The sequence below is a fragment of the Corvus kubaryi genome, unplaced genomic scaffold, assembly GCF_017639235.1.
Source record: "Corvus kubaryi isolate FWS band 111438036 unplaced genomic scaffold, C.kubaryi_AGA036_p1.0 37322, whole genome shotgun sequence".
NCBI classification, from domain to species: domain Eukaryota; kingdom Metazoa; phylum Chordata; class Aves; order Passeriformes; family Corvidae; genus Corvus; species Corvus kubaryi.
This window is the reverse complement of record NW_024581101.1, coordinates 377,717-397,009: the sequence shown is the minus strand read 5'-3', so window position 1 is coordinate 397,009 and position 19,293 is coordinate 377,717. Positions and strand designations below refer to the sequence as shown.

Here is a 19,293-nt window from a genome sequence, read left to right as displayed (position 1 = left end):
GGGGGGGTGGCGGCGACGGCGGCGGCGATGCGCGGCGCTCCCGGCGACGATGGAGGACCGGTCCCACAAGGTGCTGCTGGCGCTGGTGATGCTCTTCCTCTTCGCTGTGATCGTGCTGCAGTACGTCTGCCCGGGCACCGAGTGCCAGCTCTTGCGGCTCCGCGCCCTCAGCCCCGCTGCCGCCGCCGACCCGTACCGGGCGGAAGACGAGACGCCGGCGCGTTTCGTTCCCCGTTTCAATTTCTCCGCCAGCGACTTGCTGCGGCGGGTGGACTTCAACATCAAGGGGGACGACCTGATCGTGTTCCTGCACATCCAGAAGACGGGCGGCACCACCTTCGGGCGGCACCTGGTCCGCAATATTCAGCTGGAGCAGCCCTGCGAGTGCCGTGCCGGGCAGAAGAAGTGCACCTGCCACCGGCCCGGCAAGCGGGAGACCTGGCTCTTTTCCCGCTTCTCCACCGGCTGGAGCTGCGGGCTGCACGCTGACTGGACCGAGCTCACCAATTGCGTGCCCTCCGTGGTGGACAGCAAGAAGGAGGTGCGGCTGCGGCCCTCCAGGTGAGGCCGTGTCCCGGGGGGCTCCCCGTGGACCCCCGGTCTGCGGCGGTTTCGGGGCGGGCGATGGCCCGCGGGGCGCAGCGGTGGCGGGGATGCTGCGGCGGCGGGAGGAGGAGGGAGCGGGGAGCGCGACCCGATCATCCCGGCACGGAGCGGGTGACGCCTCCGGAAGCCGCACCGGTCCGGGGCCACCGCGGTGGGTGCTGCGTGCCCCGAGGTCTGCAGAGCGAGCAAAACCTGCCCCGCTCCGCCGGCAGGAGGTGATGGAAGTGATGTCCCGCTGGCTGTCGCGATTGTGACCGCTGGTGGGGAGAGCCCGGGGGTGATGAGCCCGGTGACACAGGAACAGGCCTGGCAGCCTCGCAGCTCGGAGACCCCCGGAGCGGCTCTCGCAGGAGAGAGGGTGTTTCGGCTGCTTCCCCTAGAGCTTTTCTATCTTTGGCTGTACAGAACTCCTACAGCTCCTGTGTACGCCAAGAATGAGTGTTGATTTTGGGAGTGTTGGTGAGCCACCGTGTCTTCTTGGTACCTGAAGTTTGGCTTATGCAGATGGCGGCCTTGCAAAGTAAAGGTTACCGTTATGGCTGAGTTACCTGTAAATATTTGCATTGTTCTTTAGCCCTAACCTTGATTATTTTGTGTTTGCATTTTAAATTTTAGTGGCACTGCTCTCTCTTCATCCCTGGACCTTCCTTTGAAGTTGCCAAAACCGCACTGACCATAGCGAGGGGATTGCCTAAAAGCTGCCCCTGCTTTTCAGAAGCCCAGATGGTTTTTCCCCCTGAGCAGTGACGATGTCCTTCCTCTGCGCCCAGAGCTCTTTGATCAGAGCCTACCTTCGGTTGTAACAGACTGAGGAGCTTGTCTGTGGCTGTGCATGCAGCTGTACTGTGTAGCAGAACTGCTCAGGGTTTCAGTGTCTTTTCCCCTTATTTTGTGGGAAATTAGAAATTAGAGTATCGCTCCTGTTGCACTGTGAGACTAATGGCAGGTCCCTTTACAAAGAGGCTGCTGTTATATATGATGCTATCTGAAGTCAAGTCTAAGCACAGATTCACTTGAAATACAAAGCAATTTCTTTCTAGAATTCCTTTTATATAGTGTGACACTACACTGCCATCTAGTAGGAAAATGCTTAGCATCATTATAATCCTGTACCCAAGGAGCAGCTCCTCATCAGACTTGGCTACTGTGATTCCTGCTCTTTTGTCTTCCCTACTGCTTTAAATTTTAATTGTCTAATTTTTGTGACATCCCATTTGCTAACATCAGGACCAATTCCTTGCCCACTGGGTGTATTAGCTTCCCGGTTTCAGGTTGCTGAGCCTTGCAGGCTATGTAGTTTATTTTACCTGTCCTATAAATAATGTTGTTTGTCAGCAGAAATGGAAATGGCGTAACATGTGCTCTGTTTCTCTGTACAGCTTCCAGTGATACATGTTTCTCTTTCCCCAGAGATGGGCCTGGCCTGCAAAGCTGTAGCTGTGGGTCAGGGATTTCCTTCCTTTCCCAGAGACAGGTCTGTCTGTGCTTGGTCTTAGCTGTGCCCTCCAGAAAAATGTGAGGCTCCTTGTCCTGAACCCCGCACCTGAGGGGGAAGGGAACATCAGGCTTGGAGAACTGGGATTTTGCCTGCAGCTTTTGGCTTTGTATTTTTTTTTTCCTTTGTTGGATACTAGACATGCTTTCCTGAGTTGGAATGGAAGTGGTGCATGTACCTGCTGAGGAGTTGAGAGCAATGGTTCCTCATTCTGCAAACAATGTACATTGTCACAGCTGACTTCTGAGAGGTCGCTAGGACATATGACTTGGGATTGAAGCCCAGAGAGAGGGAGGAAAATGAAGCTGTGATGATTTTGTGTTAGGTAGAGGTCTACTCTCTCAAAGCCTTCAAAATGATATTATACTTTTAATAACCTAATTACACAGCTTGCTGAATAGCTACAGTTATTCTCCAAAAAAATGTTTTGACAAGCAATTATTTGGACTGCAGCTTCTAAATGTTTAAAAAATACAAGAAGAGAAGTTCTTAAATGAACAATAGTCCTTTCAAGTCTTTCTGCCCATTTTAATACCTTGTCTTTAATTTTAGTTTGCATTCTCAATTTAGCAGTGTTCAGCTGACAACTAGTTAATTAGCACATCTACTTACTGCCAGTAACAGACAGAAATTCTAAGCCCTTTCTGGGCAGATAAAAGCTGCTTTCAGAGCAGCAGTAGGTGTAGGTTAAGGGTGTCTAAGAAGGGAAGCTGTGCTAGTTCCAAGTGGAGTCAGCCTGGCCATTCCTGAACTGAGGTTTTTAGGGAAAGGCCTGACCATCCTGGGTCATGTGTGCTGGTGGGAAGGGAAGGAAGTCATGGCCCTGGTGTGCAAATCTTGAGAGAAGGGGAAGCAACTTGGAGGAGTGCACAGCCCGTTTGGGGAGCATTGTGAGGTCAGGGAGAAGGATTCAATCAGGAACAGAGAATTTTCTCAAGCGAATCTTGGCTTGACAAGGGTGGGAATTCCTGCATTTATAGTTGAGATGATTGAAAAGTGAGACCTGTTGTAAGAGTGATTTGAACTCCTTGGCAGCTGCATAAAGCAGTCTATAGCTACTGTCCTGGGGCTGTGTAGCCTTGTCTGGAAATACCCAAATGTTCCATCAAACCTTTTAGCTTGCACCTGTGTGTGATTACTTTGCACAGATGTTTGCCTTTTCAGGCATGGCGAGTTTACTTGTCAGATTACTGGTTACCTGGGCTGGTTGCTGGGGGCCTTTTGTTTTGTTTAAAAGTTGAGTCTTTGTTAGTCTGGAGAAAACTCTGTCCTGGACCATGCAATGCTCAGCAGCAGGTACAGAGCATCTCTGTGGTAGGATCTGATGGGATCAGCCTGGAGGGTGTACAGATGAAGAACCTTGCTGCCTGCAGCAGTCATCCTGCAGTATCTGCTCTTAATTCCATTAGTAGTCTGCCTCTGCTTTCTCTGGGAATTGCAGGTTTGGAGTGCAGATTCCTTCACTGGAGCAGTAGAAATGCTCAGGATGGCTGTTGTGCTTTACACAATCCTGAGATGGATTTAACACAGTGGTGCTTTCCTGTCTATGAGCATGTAGGTTCTCAAAACTTCCTTTCCTTTGTAATGGTGGCTCGTGCTCCTTAATAAGTACTAAGCAGGTAAACAGATCTTCTCCTTCTTTGGTTCTTTCTTCCTCTGGAGGAACATGGTTCTCTGGATGTGAGGGGAGGGATTTTTGGGTTTCTCTCCTTGGATCCTATTGGAGTGCATGTTCTGTATGCTCCTGTTCCTGTTTGTTTCCTGTTCCATCAGCCCTACTCAACGCTGCAGCATCCAGAAATCACAGGAGAGGGAAGGGGGAAGGTATAGGCAAAGTTGATGCTTTCAGTGCTCTGGATTTGACGCTTGGGAGGTCAGTGGAATGGGCCGATGGTGGTGGCAGAAAGGAGGGAATTGTCTCAGCTTCTTGGCACCAGTGGTGAGAAAGGAGAAATGTGCCTTTTCCTAGTAATGAGTGACTGACTTGGGTCACTTGATTGATTCTGGAAGCCTCAAAGCTTTTGGCACACTGAACGGAGGCAGCATCCAAAGTAACTGTGCATCACAGTACTGAGATTTCTCTCAACTCTAGCTAATTATTATGGGAAGTGTCTACCGAAGTTGTCTGTAGCAGTAAATCCAGTGGCACCATTGCAAGAAACAAAAGGCCTTGAGGTTAGACAGGAAAATGTAATGAGACATGGGAGCAAATACAGGTACCAGCGTTCTTAAGTGGTGTCATGGCTTTGTCCCCTCGTTGGGTGAGAGATGTGTTTGTGGTTAAAGGTTGGGCTGTATTTGATGTTCCTCCTGGGTAGCATTAAAGGAAGGAGATGTTCCCTGTTGAAAGATGAACAAGCTTGTAGTACTGCCTCTGGAGCCAGAAAGTCTGAGATTGGAAGAAACTTCATGCTGCTGGTACTCGCCTGTTGGACCAGGTTGGTGCCTGCTGGCTTTTGGGAGGCCTGATGTTGGCACCAGGTTGTTGTGATGTGGGGCAGAAGCTGCTGGCAATATGCATGGGTGTTCTTATCTTGTCCCTGTGTGTTAGTGAAACCCTTCCAAGTTGAGTCTTACAAAAAATCTGAAAAAAAAGTTGTGTTAAAGGATTTCCCAGCAAACTGGAAATGCTTACTGTGCGTGTCTCTGTTGGCTGAACAGATTAATCCGCATGCTCATGAAAGTGGAGTCATCTACTTTGAGGTCTGCAGTACTGGGTCTGACTGAGGTGGGGTTAGTTTAGTTTTCCTCACACTTAGTTTTCCTCATGGTGCTGTGTGTACGTAGCTACAAAGGTGTTGATAACAGTTTCCCAGTAAACTGCTTTGGTGTGGAGGGGGAAAACAGTCATGTAGCACTGCTAGGGAGAGAAAAGTAATTTATTTGAAGGATTTGCTTCTTAGCAGCTGTTTAGTGTGCCTCTCCCTATTGCAGAGGTGATAAATGGCTGCACAAGTGGATGATCTCTGTGTTTCACCTGTAGTGGTGGAATTTGGGGAATAGTTAAGCCCCATAAATCAGCACTAAACCCCTTGTAGGCAGAAAAGATGCTTCAGGGTCCCATGGTGTCCCAAGACTTTGGGTGGATAATGGAGGCTGTGGCAGGAGGTGAACAATTTAAAACCTCTGGAGCTGGTGGAGCAGACACCATTTCCGAGGATAGAGTCCCCTAGTGCTGCTGCTTTGGGGGTGAAGCCTGGGGGATTGCTCAGGGAGAGAGGGAACCAGCACGGCTGAGCTGGAGGCTGTGAGAGAGCAGATGGGGTGACCTGCTGTAACTTGGTTTCTGGCCAGAGCACCAAGAGGGTGCCTGCCTGCCCTTGAAATACACATCACTGAAACTCCCTGGGAAAAATTAGGCAACAATTATAAAGGAAAAAAAACCCCAAAAAACAAAAACATCAAGAAAACCACCACCAAACCACAAAGAAAACCCAGCCAAAACCCAGAGCTTTTGCAGAGATGCCGCCAGGCCTGAGTGACTCTGAGTCACTTCATTTGTCAGCAAGATTTCCTAATGACTGTGCTTGTTTTGGCCTGGTGGCTGCAGGATGGGATTTGCACTGAATATTATCTTGCCACCTAGAAACGTGCAGCTGCAGCAGCTGAATTTTCCTGCATGGCACCTGGTGAGACCAAAGCAGTAGAAGTAGTGGACCAGCCTACAGAGTAAAAAAGGGGTTTTGAGGGGAAGGGCAGGGATTATTTTCATAAATACAAGTGTTTCCTTCACCTAATCCCATTACAAGGCCTAACCTTGAAAGGCTTGGTTATAAACTTAAGTTCATGGACTATAGGACTTGTAAAGCTCTCTAAATTGGTAATGCTCGTTTTGCAGATAAAGTGTTGGACTTCTTAAAGGGATTAAAAAATCATTTTCCATATTAGGTCTCTTCAGTTCTCCTCTAAGTCTTTAACAAAGTGCAAATTGACTTCTTGTTATTTAGAAGTATATGTTTCCTACTGCCTTTTACTTTAAATTTGGAGAATTTTTTGTGGGTATAGAGAAGGCATTCATTGTTGCAGAAATAAACCCCACTGATTGCAGTAGAAAAAGAAATGAGGCACAGGTGTTATACCTTGAATTGTTTATTCCATATACTATCTGAGTTGGTTCTCCCTAAAGAAGAGAGTGGAAATTTGAACACTGTTTCATGGTGCTGTTGTACTAAGACATGATCACTTTTTATTAAAAAGGTACCTTTCTGCTAATTTTTCTTTTACAATTTATAAATATTTAAGTTAAACTATAAATAAATGGTTCAACTGTATAAAAACAGCTTGTACCTCATGATCCCTCTTGATAACTTTATAACCTTTAATAATGGTTATCGAAGGCACTTGGAAGTCAGGCATTACCAGTAAGTTATTTTTATTAAAAGACAGATTTTTAAGTTTAACAAGTCGAGCGTTGGTCCTGAGACATATTAACTGAGATTAATTTGTGCTTCATTTATTTAATCTGAATTTTCAGGAATCATGTTCTCTACTGATGTAAATGTCAGCAAAAAGGACTTATTAGTAGATTTGACTGCTTTTTAAATTTAACTAGCAGAGATGCATTGGCATGCCTAAGAGAACTGGTCTATTTCTGTGAACAGTTCAGTGCCTAATGAATCACTTCAATGTACTTTTCTGAAGGAAAGCAGAGCAATTTAAATGTGCGATGCATTGATTTACCTTAAATGGATTAGGCCTCTGTGTGGAATCCTTTGCATTAATTTACTTTCTCCACAACTGTAATAATAAAAGCAGCATTTCTGTATGGCATTGGCCCAAATTAGCTCACATAACTTGCTAGAAAGCAAAAATAATTAATATGTGGCTGAAAATGGGATGTTGGAATGGGTCTTTCTGAGAAGACAGTGGCTTTGGGAAGTGCAGCAGGGTCCAGGATGCCTCTGGGTGCCATGCCAAGGGCAGGACCACTGGACTGGATGGAACCCATATCAAATGAACCTTGTGTCAGAGGTTTTCTTGACATTATTATGGAAAAAAATATGTATATAGGTTTCTGTGATTGGGTGCAATCTAAGAGATTTTGGTGATGTGGCCAGGTTTATTTTTTTTAAATTACTGAAGAAAGAATACAGAAACTTCTAACTCCAGCATATTCACCTTATTTTATTCCTGCAGTAACTTTTCAGTCATCTCTTCCCCTCCCATAAGGCTCAACCTGTTGAGCAGCCAAGCGGCCAAGTTGCAAAGCTCGGGGTAATTCCTTTTTTAACCACTTTGCTGCAGCAATTGTGCCCGGGCTTTGTTTCACTCTGCAGGGATTACTGTGGGCGAGCAGCCCTCATCCATTTTTGAAATTACCCTTGTAGGCTTATTATATACTTTTGAGGATTAATCTTGCTTTCCCTTCTCAATCAGTTAATTCCCATTGCTGGATAGCTGCCTGCCCAGATGTGAATGTGCAGGGAAGCAAAGGGGTGGAGCATCCCCACCTGCTGCCTTTGTCCCTCGGGAGCCTGGTTCCTTGCTCCCGGTTTGGGGATGGAATGCTTGCCTGAACAGTGCCTGTCTGAGTCTGCAGCATCTTGGATGGAAGCAAAGCCAACCAGAACAGGAGATGTGGGACGCTCGTTTTCTATGGGATGATGGAGGCAGCATGGTGACTGGAGTGGGGGGAGGTGGGGTAGTGCCATTTCTGCCTTCCTCTTCCTCCTCTTCTTTTTCCTTGGCATCTGGCAAGCGTGGATTATTGTTTGTGATTGACTTGCTGATGCTGGCAATTGTACACTGTGTTCTCGGACTAATAGGGTAGCACCGAATTATTCAGGCGTTATTGAAACTAATCACATTTGTGGTGAGTAATAAGTAGGAGACTTTGGTATTTATGAATAATTAACACAGTAAGGTTTTTCTTAGACATGAAGAAATGATTTAATTTCTACTGTGAACACTGTAAAATTAATGAAAGATAATTGCATTTGCTAATGTGAGACTAAGAAGCCAAAGCAACCTATTCTTTTGCATCTAAGTTCATATTGCTGATGTAAACAGCCAATGTAGAATTCCTTTAATATGTTTTCATTGGGTGGGACCTGTGTTTAACATCGACTGTGGTGGGCTTTGTGGAAGTAGAAAGTCTAAACACTTAATTTGCTGTTGCCTTTTCCATCCACTCCTGTATATCTGGGTGGATAGTGAATATATGCATATAACAAGATAATGTTTCTGAGTAAGTGGCAATTAGGACCAGCTTTTTTTCTTCTTCCCCGACTTTAGTCTTCTTTCTCAGCTGTTCATGCTTTTAAAACCAGAATCCATTTAAACTATTATATACAGCTTTGAGTGAAATCTCCTCTTTTTTAGTCTTGAAAAAAATCATTAGTCTTTAGAGGCCTATAAATCATAAGATCCATTAGGGGTGAGGCTCAAATCATGTTACTTCTTGCTTCTCAGCTGCTTATCCAACTCTGAAGGAGCCAAACTTTTGATGTAATATAACTAAATATATGCAGCTACGAGGGAAATAATCTTGCAGCATAAATGATTTTGCACATCTCCATAAAGGCATGAAGAAGAGTATGCCTTTCATGAGATCCTTGTAGCAAATGCTCCTAATTTCCCGTAATCAAAAGGATTGTGAAGTTTTGATGCTCTTAGAGGTCCAAGTAGCTGAAAGATCAATTGTACCATAACTCCATTTTGTTGGCTAAGTTAAAACACTGCAAGGCTCCCAGCAATGGCAATCTGCTCATTCAGAGTGCTGTTTGAACTGTAAGATCCTTCAGCAGACGCCCAAATCAAGTGACTAAAACACTCTCTGCCACTGATTATTTTCTCCAGCCTTCTTTGGGTTCACAGAAAGCAACTATTTTAACCCCCCTGTTAAGCAAAACCATGTTTCCTTGGTCAGAGCCAGAGAAACTGCTTTCAAGAGTTCATTTTCAGGGTAGAGCATTTCAGGGGAGAGCATTTCCTTCTGCCTGTGGGAAAGTTAGTCCCTGGACCAATCCCAAGCCATTCTGAGGTTGCAAGTTTTTTTTGTTGTGGGTTCAGAGAAAGTTATTTGGAATAAGCTTATGTCCTGCTTAAGCAAAATCTCCCAGGTACTAACTTTATCATTTTTTGCCAGCAGTTAACTTATCTTGATGGTGAAGGTGCTGTGGGGGTTCTCCTCCCCATGGAGGAATTAAATAGGGCCGGAGGTGGGAGGAGGCATTTGTGCCTGCAACACTTTCAGAAGAGCAGCAGTTTTTGTTTTTGTTTTTGTTCCTCCTGGAACTAATTCCACCAACTATAGAAAGGGAGAAAGATGGCTGTGTGGCTTCTTCCTTTCACAGAGCTGTTTGTTTTTCTGTGGGGTATTGGATCTAATCAGAACAGTGGTAGAAGTGGTGGGAGAAGGGAGAAGGAATTGTCAGACACAACAGAATGTGCCTGCTGAATGGTAGCTGAGTGACTTGCAAAAACATAAGCGGCATAAATTAGTCTTTACTCCTTTAATTCTTGTGTGCTGCAAGTCAGTCTCTGGTAAGAGAAAAAGCTTGTGTTGGCATAGTCGCCCCATTTTCTCTTTTCCTAAGTGCACATCTTTAGCCAAAACTTCAGTAGGTTTGGGGTTTTTTACTTTGGTGATTTCCAGTAACTTTAAGTCTTTAGGTCAATAAAATGTGGGGTAGAATTTTTGCTTTCAAATAAAGCTAACTATAAGGGTCAGTTGTTTGTCCTTCAGGTGGCATGCTGCTGTTGGGGTCTGTATGCTTGATTCTGGTCTGCATGAAAGAAAAGTGGTACATGAACATGAGAGTGGGATTTGAGAAGCCAGGACATTACACCTGGGATGAGTCCTGTCTTCATCACCACGTCTGTCATCTCCTCTCAGCCACTGCCTTGTCTGTGTAATTCAGCTCTTTGCATGAGGATATCTTTCCATCTGTACATAGCATAAAGGATGTTGGATTTCCTGGGCTGACTGCATGTAGTAGCTTTGCTGCCTATATGTGACTAGTCCTAGGTAGAAGTGCTGGAAATATTTGTGTTCAGTTTGAATTTAGGAAAGCTGTAGTGTTCAAGTATAAAACCAATGTGCTGTAGTGACAGGTGACTCCAGCCTGCCATGTATGTGCTGGTGTCCTGGGAGGGTTGTGGCCTTCCTTCCTTTCCCAGGAAGGGAAGAGGGAAGCTCCCTGTCCACATGGCTGCTGGTGTGGGGTGTAGTGGTTTGGTCCAAAATACTCATTACTGTTTATCTGCTGTGAGATAAGAATTAGGAGAAATGCAAAACAGGCACCAAACTTGAAAGAATATAAAGAAGTTTATTAACAGACCTAAAAGAAGAAAAAAAAAAAAAATACCACCTTCAGAACTCTCCTCCTCCCCCCACCTTCCTCCCTTCTCCCACTGACAATGTGAAAAGACAACCCTTAAGATGTTCAGTCTGTTTACCACTTCCATAATAACCTTGTTCAGTCCATTTAGAAAGAGAAGTCTCTTCTTGCTCATGCTATGAGAACATTATCACAACGAGACAGCCGCCCACTTCCAAATATCGTTCAGTCCATTTAGGAAGAGGAGTCTCTCTGCCTGCGTGTGAGTCCTTTCCCCTGACTTGCAGCTTTTCCCGCAACTGCTTTCGAGGGTCCACTCTTGAAGTTTTTTGGGGTACAATTTTAAGGTCGAGCCGTTCAGAAACAAAAACAGAGGCCCTTCTCCTTCCCTGGGAGCAAAGGGTCTTCATCATCTTCATCTTTAGGACTATCTCTGGGAGCATCTCTAGGGACTGAGGCTTTCTCCTTTCCCATTTGGAGCAAAAGTCCTCATCTGGTTCATCTCTCCCTGTCCAAACTTCTCATGAAATTACAGCTGCGTCAGCATCTGCCTATCTCAGCGCAGGTGCTTTTGCTTACGAGTTGAACACTCCACCCCCCATATCTTCATGAAATTACAACAGGATACTCTGATATATCATAGCTTCACAACAGAATTTCAGCTTTAAGCATCTCCTCTCTCCCTTCCCTCAGGTTTTCAGCTCTTCACAGCAATAAAAGGGTTACTCTCACCTCGGCCTTGCAGCTTTGCAGCTGGAATGTTGAATGTTTCTTATCACAGTGGAGAGGGGGGAGAGCCGAGCTGCTCCGGCTGCCCGGCTGCCCACGGCAAGGCAGTGGGGGGGGGTTCCACGACTGGAACAGGTCCATCGACCCAGGATGGCCGTGGCCCGGCCCGGCCTGGCCCAAGCAGGGCCTGGCCGGGCCCGCTGGCCCCCACACGGGGCCCGCAGCCACCTGTCCCAGCACCAGAAATGAGAGAGAGCTTGGATGGGGAGTTTGCCTATTCTTAAATGTGGATAACAGAGGTGATCACAACTTTAAGTGGCTTAGAGAATTGTCCATATTCAAACTGGCCAGCTGATAGGTTCTGTCAGTTCCCAGAGGAAACTGTAAGCACCCTTTAGCAAGGACATCCCTTCCAGGACTATGCTTGCTAACCTATGACATGGGGTCACACCACTCCGTGCTTCTAGGCCAGAGCTCTTGCATGATCTTGTTTTCTCCCCTTTTCATGGATGAAGCAGTGTACAACTCTGCTCTTTGAAAGGAGCAACTTAGGAAGATCCTAAGCCTGGTACATTTGTCCTAAAGTAAGATCTAATCATGCCCTAAAAGTGTGTTTGTGAACCTGATGCTCTGAATTATAGAAGGGTTTAGTGAAAAAAGCCAGGACCTGCCTTTTGAACAGGAGACTTTGGGTATCTGACACCAGGTGTCCTGACCAAAGTCAGTAGGGATGAAATTGCTGTGCTTTAAGCTATTGCTTTGTCTGGTGGCTGTCAAGGCTGCAGCTGCTCAGAGTGGAGGGGACTAGACCATCAGAACGCACAGTGGTAGCAGAGACCTAGGAGAACCTTCAGTAAGTTCATACAAGACTTCCTTCGTAAGTCAGTTCATTGTATCTCTTTAACTCTGTTAATTTGCAGAACTATCCTGTATTGCCGTTTAAGTCAACCCTTCTTCAGATAGACCCCATGTGAGCCCGTAAACATAACTAATGGATTTTGCAAAGCAGAGTTATGAAAGCCTTTTTTCATCCCGTTTCCGGAGAAGAGGCATAAAACAAATGAAAGAGTAGTTGCACCTGCAGCTGCTTATCCTGAGATGAGCCAGCCTTCTACTGCCTCACTTTCCATGCTGATAGTTGCATTTTGGATATCAGTAGTGTTCTGGGTTGGAATATGAGCACTCTCAGAATTTTATGGATAGAGACAACTTCCTCACTGAGTTAGATTTATGGGGTAGTGCTGATAATATCTGCTGGAGATTGGAGCTCACAGTTCCTAGCACTGATGCAGAACAGCTGAGCAAGAGGGCAGTGGCTAGGGGTGAGTTTTGACTGGGGAACAGTTCTGCAAGCTGCTTTACCACCCAATATTTTGTGGCATAGTTAACATGCTACCATGTGCAAGAAGAAATTACAATTTTGCTAGAAATACAGTCAGCAGAAAATACTGCACAGGAAATATGTTAGCGTTGCCCTGTGTTTGGAATTACTGAGCTCTTTGTTGCTTGCAAGGATGAAAATGTGTTAGTAACTATCTTTGTGAGCATGGCTAAGTGCATTTGGCATGGGGTTTGGTACAATATGGCTTTTTGAAAAATCTGCCATAAATATTTTTAAATTTATTTATTGGGACATTTAAGTGAAGGCGTGTAATGGTGCTGGTATTTCTGGAGATGGGATCAGAAGGAGGTTGTGCATCACTAGGTTTAAGAGGCACACAAACTATGTCTTGTCAGGCCTGAACTCTGTTGTGTTAACAGAACTACTTAAATATGTTGCTTAAGCATAGAGTCAAAGTGTTTAAATTTATTGCTCAGGGCTTTTCAGAATAGGGATCAGTAATGGTGTCAGCACCTTTTGTTGCCCTGGAGTGGTGAAGTTTTGTGCTCTGCAGACTTGGGATTCCATGTGTCTTTGCTGTTGTTTGGGATGCCAGTTTTCCCTTGCTGTAATTCTTGTTGTCTTGTACCTTGGGATTGGTCAGTGCTGCAGCTGTGTGTGCACCAAGACGAGCAGAGGATGCAGGGTCTAGTGTCTTGCTGAGACAAGTGAAAGTTGAGATTCCCTGTTACAGGACCCAAAGACCTGGGGAAGCAGCTTGGGTAAGTTGGTGCGTCCATGTGATGTTGTCCGTCTTGGCTGGTATATTGGGCTTGGGTTGGGGACCTGGAGAACCAAAAGCAGTAGCTGTTTCTGACTCTTGTGTTGCCAGGCCTCTGCAGGAGAAGGCTGTAGGAAGAGATGCCTTTCCTGGGCAGTTTTGTTTGAGGGTATAGGTGAAAATGGGGGTTTTAGATCTCTTTTCCATCAGCATCTGAAAGAGCACAGTAAAAAGGCCAACTTTCTTTGACCTGAATCCAGACCTCCCGTCAGCCAATCCTTTTCATAAAATTGGTCAGTGTATCAGGCAGCCTAGAAAAAAACACAGAAAGGACTTAAGAATAACTGAGCTCATGGTGAGATAAAAATTTCTCAGAGCCTAGATTATGGAATGATCCAGTTATTTGTAAAATATATAAGCAGATTCTCTGGCTCAGCTGTGGAGGCTCAGCAGTTGTGCTGGAGGATTTGGTTATGTGCTCAGCCCATCCTGCTGCTCTCCTAGGTACAGCTGAGTCTGGAAATTGAGGTTTAAGGCTGATGACAAGTTGTGTATTAAATGTTACAAATTAACTGTACTTTGGAAATTGCAATTATAGGCTTTTTTAAGGAATCTAAGGCTCTCTTGTTTCTTGTCTAAAGGGTTGGGTTTGTTTTTCCCCTCATGTTATGTTATTTTTCTGGAATTAGCAGGACAATTTTGCTTCTGCTTTTCCTCGTGTATCATCTGATGTCAGGAAGGTGAATTGCTTCCTGCAATAAACCTGTGTATTCATAGAAGAGGTATGGGTATAAAGTGCAGTACCATATTTAATTTTTTCCCTTACAGGAAAAATACTTAATGTCTTATAAAATGGTCCATCACGATAAGTGATATTCTGGTCTCTTTACTCTTGTGATTAAAACTCTTTTTAAGGATGTTTGTATGTCTCAGTACATGTTAGAGTCCCAGTACTTTTAGTTGTTTATAATAGAGGTTAGGTTGGTTAAACTTGAGGTCTGGCATCTCATTATGATGGCCACTCAAGCTGAAATCTGATCATCAAGAGAAGATAACACAGTCTGTGAAATGAGTTGCTCTTTTTTGGCAGCAGGTGTTACCAAAAGGCTTTTCTGTGACTTGCATGTATTCAGCTTCCCAAGAACCTATTTCCTTATTGAGAACAGCTTTGGGGTGTTCTCAATACCTCATCTCCTCCTACCAAATACTCGGCAGAAAGAAGTCAGTGGACACATGAGCATTTAGAACTGGCTTGCCTGTCTAGGACTTTATCTTTTAAAGCACAGCTAATCATTTTGATTACAGCAGAGTAATTTTACTTAATTTTCTATGGAAAGGAGAAGCAGGCATCTGAGATGCAATACAAAGGCAGGAATTGCAGTTCTGGGCTACCAGAAGTCATTCACTTTTTGTATTTGTGGAAATTTGTGTTGGGCTCTATTACAGGACTTGAGAGATGTACTTTCTTTTGGATTTAGGTTACCGTAGGATTTATGGAAGCTGAAGAGTAACATTGTGTCCCAAGGGCATGACCTGTGCTAGAGTAAGTGATCCTAAAATCTGCAGTGTGATAGCTGGTGGGAGCCAATCTTGGATGTTTGGAGAAGGGAGGAGCAGAAGACAGGCTTTTTAGCTCATGTGGATGACATCTTTTCATTTTGCAATGAAATTGGCTTTTCAGCTTTGCTTGAGCAGCTGAAAGAGATGAAACATCCCTTTCTGTTAAGGACAAAAGCAAAACCCTTCTCTTTAATGCAGGTAGCAGGGCTGGGATGTGCTGAAATCACTTGGCTTTGATCCTTGGTTGTGGTGTAGGAGTGCATAGTACTACTCAGGAAGGTGTAGTGGTGAAGTGATTTTAAGTCCCTGGTCTAGACTGACGCCTGTGTTGCTGGCGCAGAGTAAGCTGAGATCACTCCAGGCTGCGAGTGCTGTTGAGCTCTTTGGGGTCACCTGCAGCAGTCACATCCCAGCCACCTCTTCCTCACTGCCTGTTCCCCCTCCACAGGTGCCCCACAGGCAGGGAGACTGGAGGAAAACTTTCTGGAAGGAGTGTCAAAAAGCTGTCTGTTCTCTCCCTGCTTGAAGATTGGGATACTCTTATGGCCTTTTATTTTCTACACAGTTTTTGTGTTAAATGAGCAGCCTTTTTGCAAGCTCCACTGCTCCTTCAGCTGGGAGCAGGGTATCTGCCTAGCAGAGATTTTGTGGTAAAATTTATTGTGCTGTACTTGAACACTAACCTGAGTGGTTTTTCCCCTTCTCTCTTTAAAAAAAGCTAAAAAGCTTTCTTCTTCCCTCCCCTTCCCCCGTAATGGAAAATTTCAACTTGTCCTCCACTTAAACACAGTTCAAGCTTTTCTGGGAAAATGGAATGAATCAGTAACACTTTTCTCTTTTGCTTCTTGTATGTATTATTTTTATTGTTGTTTTGATTGCATAAAGGCCGCCTTCTGGCATAATTTTCTGCATAAGAGAGGGCAGACAAGATCTCTGATGTGGTGCGTCTCCCTCAGGAGCTGTGTTATCCCTAGACCTTCAGAGTTTGGAAATCACAGCTTTAGGAAGAGGCTGAATCTGAACAAGGGCAGACAATTCTTACAGTGTGTTGTTCTTCTACAGACTGAGGGGTTTTCGTTCAAGTGATGCACAGGGATGAGCATCCAGGAGCACAGGATGACTTTGAGCTTACCCTTTGGCAGCAGAGAGAGGCAGCTTCCCTCCACAGCTCCCAGGCAACCTCTTGGTGCTCCTCGTCTCCTATGCTGCCACTCACGCTCCTTGCAGATCCTAGCACTGTCCTAGAGGTTTATTCCTAATTGTTTCACTTTTCACATAGACTCGATGCTCTCTTGATTGATGTCTTGAAGCATGGGTTTAAAAATCAAATAGCAAATGACTGCACTCTAATGGATGTTATTACACTAGGCATAATGTTTTAGAAGTCACTGTGGTTAAGTGGAGTATCTCTGGAATCTTGTTTTTATCAAGACATTTATATTGCTGTCTAATTTTTGTGGAGAGTCATTTAGACGTTTTCCAGATTAGAGCATAATGGAACTGCTAGCTATAAATGTTCAGAGGAATCCATTACACATGCTGATTTAGTGGTTAGTCACAAATACTTTGGAGCTACAGTGTCAAATTTAACATCAGTCTTCAAAACCACATATTGTGAAATCTGGTCATCATTCCTATGAGATGTTCCTCCAGCCTCTCTAAGAAGAAGAAGACACTTTGTACAGCAAGATGTAAAAGCAATTTGCAGGGGACAGACCGATGCTGGAGGAACAACTTGGTGTAAGAAGCAAGCCAGCAGGCAGCTTTTCCCTGTAGAGTTTTAGCCTGTTTCTTTCTGCTTAATTAAAGTCCAGAAGACTGGTGGTGGCAGTGGGTTCGTGTGCTTATTTTCATGTGTGTCAGGTGCAGGTGGAGGCAGTGACTGATGGAGCTGGAGCAGGACAGTCCCTTGTGCTGCAAACCTGTGTCTCCTTCCTGCAGCATTGCAGGGTGCAGGGCTCTGGCTGCTCCCAGACAGCAAAGAGCTGGTCCCCTTGAGATCAAGACTGGTATTTCTGTTAATGGTAGTAGAGATGTTCCTGCAGGCTCTTTGGAGAAGGCACCATAGGCTGTAGAGCTGTAGTTAATAATTAGAGTGACTTTTGCATAACACAAATATCAACAGACATGTTCACTTACTGTAACTATATATAGGTGTGAGTTTAAAAATCAAATAGCAGCTGCTTTAACCAAAGCCTGTGAGTGGAAGCTGTTGCCTGTTTTGCTTTCAAAACACCATGTTTTCCCTGAGATAACTCCCTGCTTGTTGCAGTTGGCTGCGTGTTCCCGCATACCACCGTTGGGAGTTGTGTGCAGTGTCTCTGACCTCCTGGGGTGGGAATTATTGCTCTGAATTGGATGACCTGCATCTTGCTGGGTGTTGTTTGCTGAGGGAAGGCTTATGACCTGCAGGACTGTGTTTCCTCGCTCTCAGCTTGTGAGTTGAAAGTGAGTTCATCTGAAGGTTGTTGTAGCACTCTGTCTTGGGTTTTAAGCCAAGGGTGGAGGTGGTCAAAATGAAATTAACCTGAGATTTAGAGGATGAGCAAGTAAATCCCATTGAATTTTTGCATGTTAGAGTCTCAGAACAATATTTATGTTAAGGGATGAGCTTGTGCAGTTAGTTGGGCATCCAGAAGCTCTTCGGTTGCCTTTGTTGTCCAAGAATATTTGTTTCCACGGTGGCAAATCTGGAGGTGTTCACAGGATACCTGAAAGTGCTTCGCTGTCAATAGTTTATTAGCAATGATTTAATAGCACATTTAAAAATAACATTATTTGGTATTGTTAAGTTACTGGAGTTTCTTCTTGATACCTGGAGGAGATACTGAAATTCTAGGTTTGTGCAAGCTTGAGAGGGTCAGTACTCTAATCGATAGCTGAGTTTACTAGTAAAGCTTCCTAAAACTTGTAGGAATTTTTAGCTTTTTTGGGTCAGATCCCCCTTTTTATCAGTTGCCCAGACATTAGAACACTTTAAGACCTGTCTAATGCACAGGTCATGTAATGCTTTTATTCCCTTGGCTTTAGAACGTTACTTTTGTTCATAAGCACAAGGTAAGCTTTTAGAAGAGGTAACATTAGAGGATTTCAGTTCTGTGTTGAAATTAAGTTTTCTGGGAGTTAACAGCAAGGTTGCAGAGAGTTTGAACTACCTGGGGAAGAAGTTTGTACTGTCTGTTACGCCTCTGGCAGCTCATCCTCAGCTTGCTCCTGGAGGCATCCACAGGGCATTGGAAATGTCAAAGCAGATACTGTGCCGTGGGGTGCTGCCAGGTCTGATCATGATTTGATCTCCAGACCTGCCTCGTCGGGCTGCTGTGGAGCTGAAACCTGCAGACTGCCCATCGTGTGTGCCCTGGATTTGGCAGGGGTGGTGCTTTCACAGCCCAGCTCATCCCGATTAAAGACAATGGTGCTCATCCCATTGATTGCATGAAGAGCCCCCTTCCCTGGAGATGCTGCCTGCCAGGAAAGGAGATAATTCATGGCCTGCATCAGCTCTGTCTGAAATTGGCTGAAGAACAGGATTTGGTTAGCTTTAATGATAAGAGCTGGGATTTTGCAGTGTCAGCTCTTTTCCATGGGGTTTATGCTGGGATCTCAAAACTCACAGGAGTTGTATGATGGGATGAGAGGTTAAAAGCCAGTGTAATAGCCACAAAATGCTCCAGCCTTACAAAGAAATGTCACTGCATCCTACTTGGGTACTCATAATTAGTAATTCCCAATTTGCCCTGGCTCTTTAGAGGAGTCTGCTGGGAGGACAAACCTGTGAGCTGCACTTGGCTGCCTGGTTAGGGCTGTTAAACCAGAGTGCTGTTTCTGACATTGTTCATTTTTAGAACTAGGTTTCCACGTATTGCTTTAACTGTTATTAGCAATTTGCTGGGCTTCATTTTGGTGATGGGAGAGCACTTTGTGATCTCTGAATCATTCAGAAGTGCAGCAATGTGTAGCAGTGACGGTACATAAACCAGAATGATAGTATTGCTTTCTAAGAGTATTTTTAAACTGTTTTCTCTTTAATTCTTCTGGGCAATTTAACTGAGCATATGTATTATTGTTAACATTTTCTTAAAATCAAATCCAGTACATATAGGTTTTTTATTGTTGCTTTTAGAGGACTAATTTCTTTTTTTCTTCCCCAGTAGACTGTGTTCATCCTTACCTCATGACTTTTTTCCTGTTTAATTGCTTTAGTATTGCACTGAGTTCTGCTTTCACTTTTTAATTGGCAGTCATATTGTGTCCATGGTAAAAGAGAGGGAATTTCACTGTGGAATTGAAGGCAGAGATTTGGACCACTGTGTTTTCATTAAATGAGGAAGGTACTTAGTATTTCTCTTCAAACTGTACCTATTACACCAACAAGTGGTGTCTGCTTAAGTGAAGCCTATCAGATATATAATAGGCACTCTGTAAAGGATGGTAAATTAGGGCATTGATAGCAACTAATCAAGACTTTATGCCATGGCACAGCCAAGGAGGAAGGTTGGTGCCAGTGTCACAGAAGGTA

General features: G+C 44.6%; 1 protein-coding gene across 1 annotated transcript in view; it reads left to right on the top strand.

Moving 5' to 3' along the window:
• Positions 1–6: 6 nt before the first annotated feature.
• The window catches only part of HS6ST2 (heparan sulfate 6-O-sulfotransferase 2), a 140,723-nt gene continuing 121,436 nt past the window's right edge, over positions 7–19,293 (top strand). Inside the window, exon 1 of the mRNA XM_042029139.1 lies at positions 7–561. Within this exon, the coding sequence (XP_041885073.1) occupies positions 50–561 (512 nt within the window). The 5' untranslated portion in view covers positions 7–49. The remainder of the gene's footprint in view (positions 562–19,293) is intronic.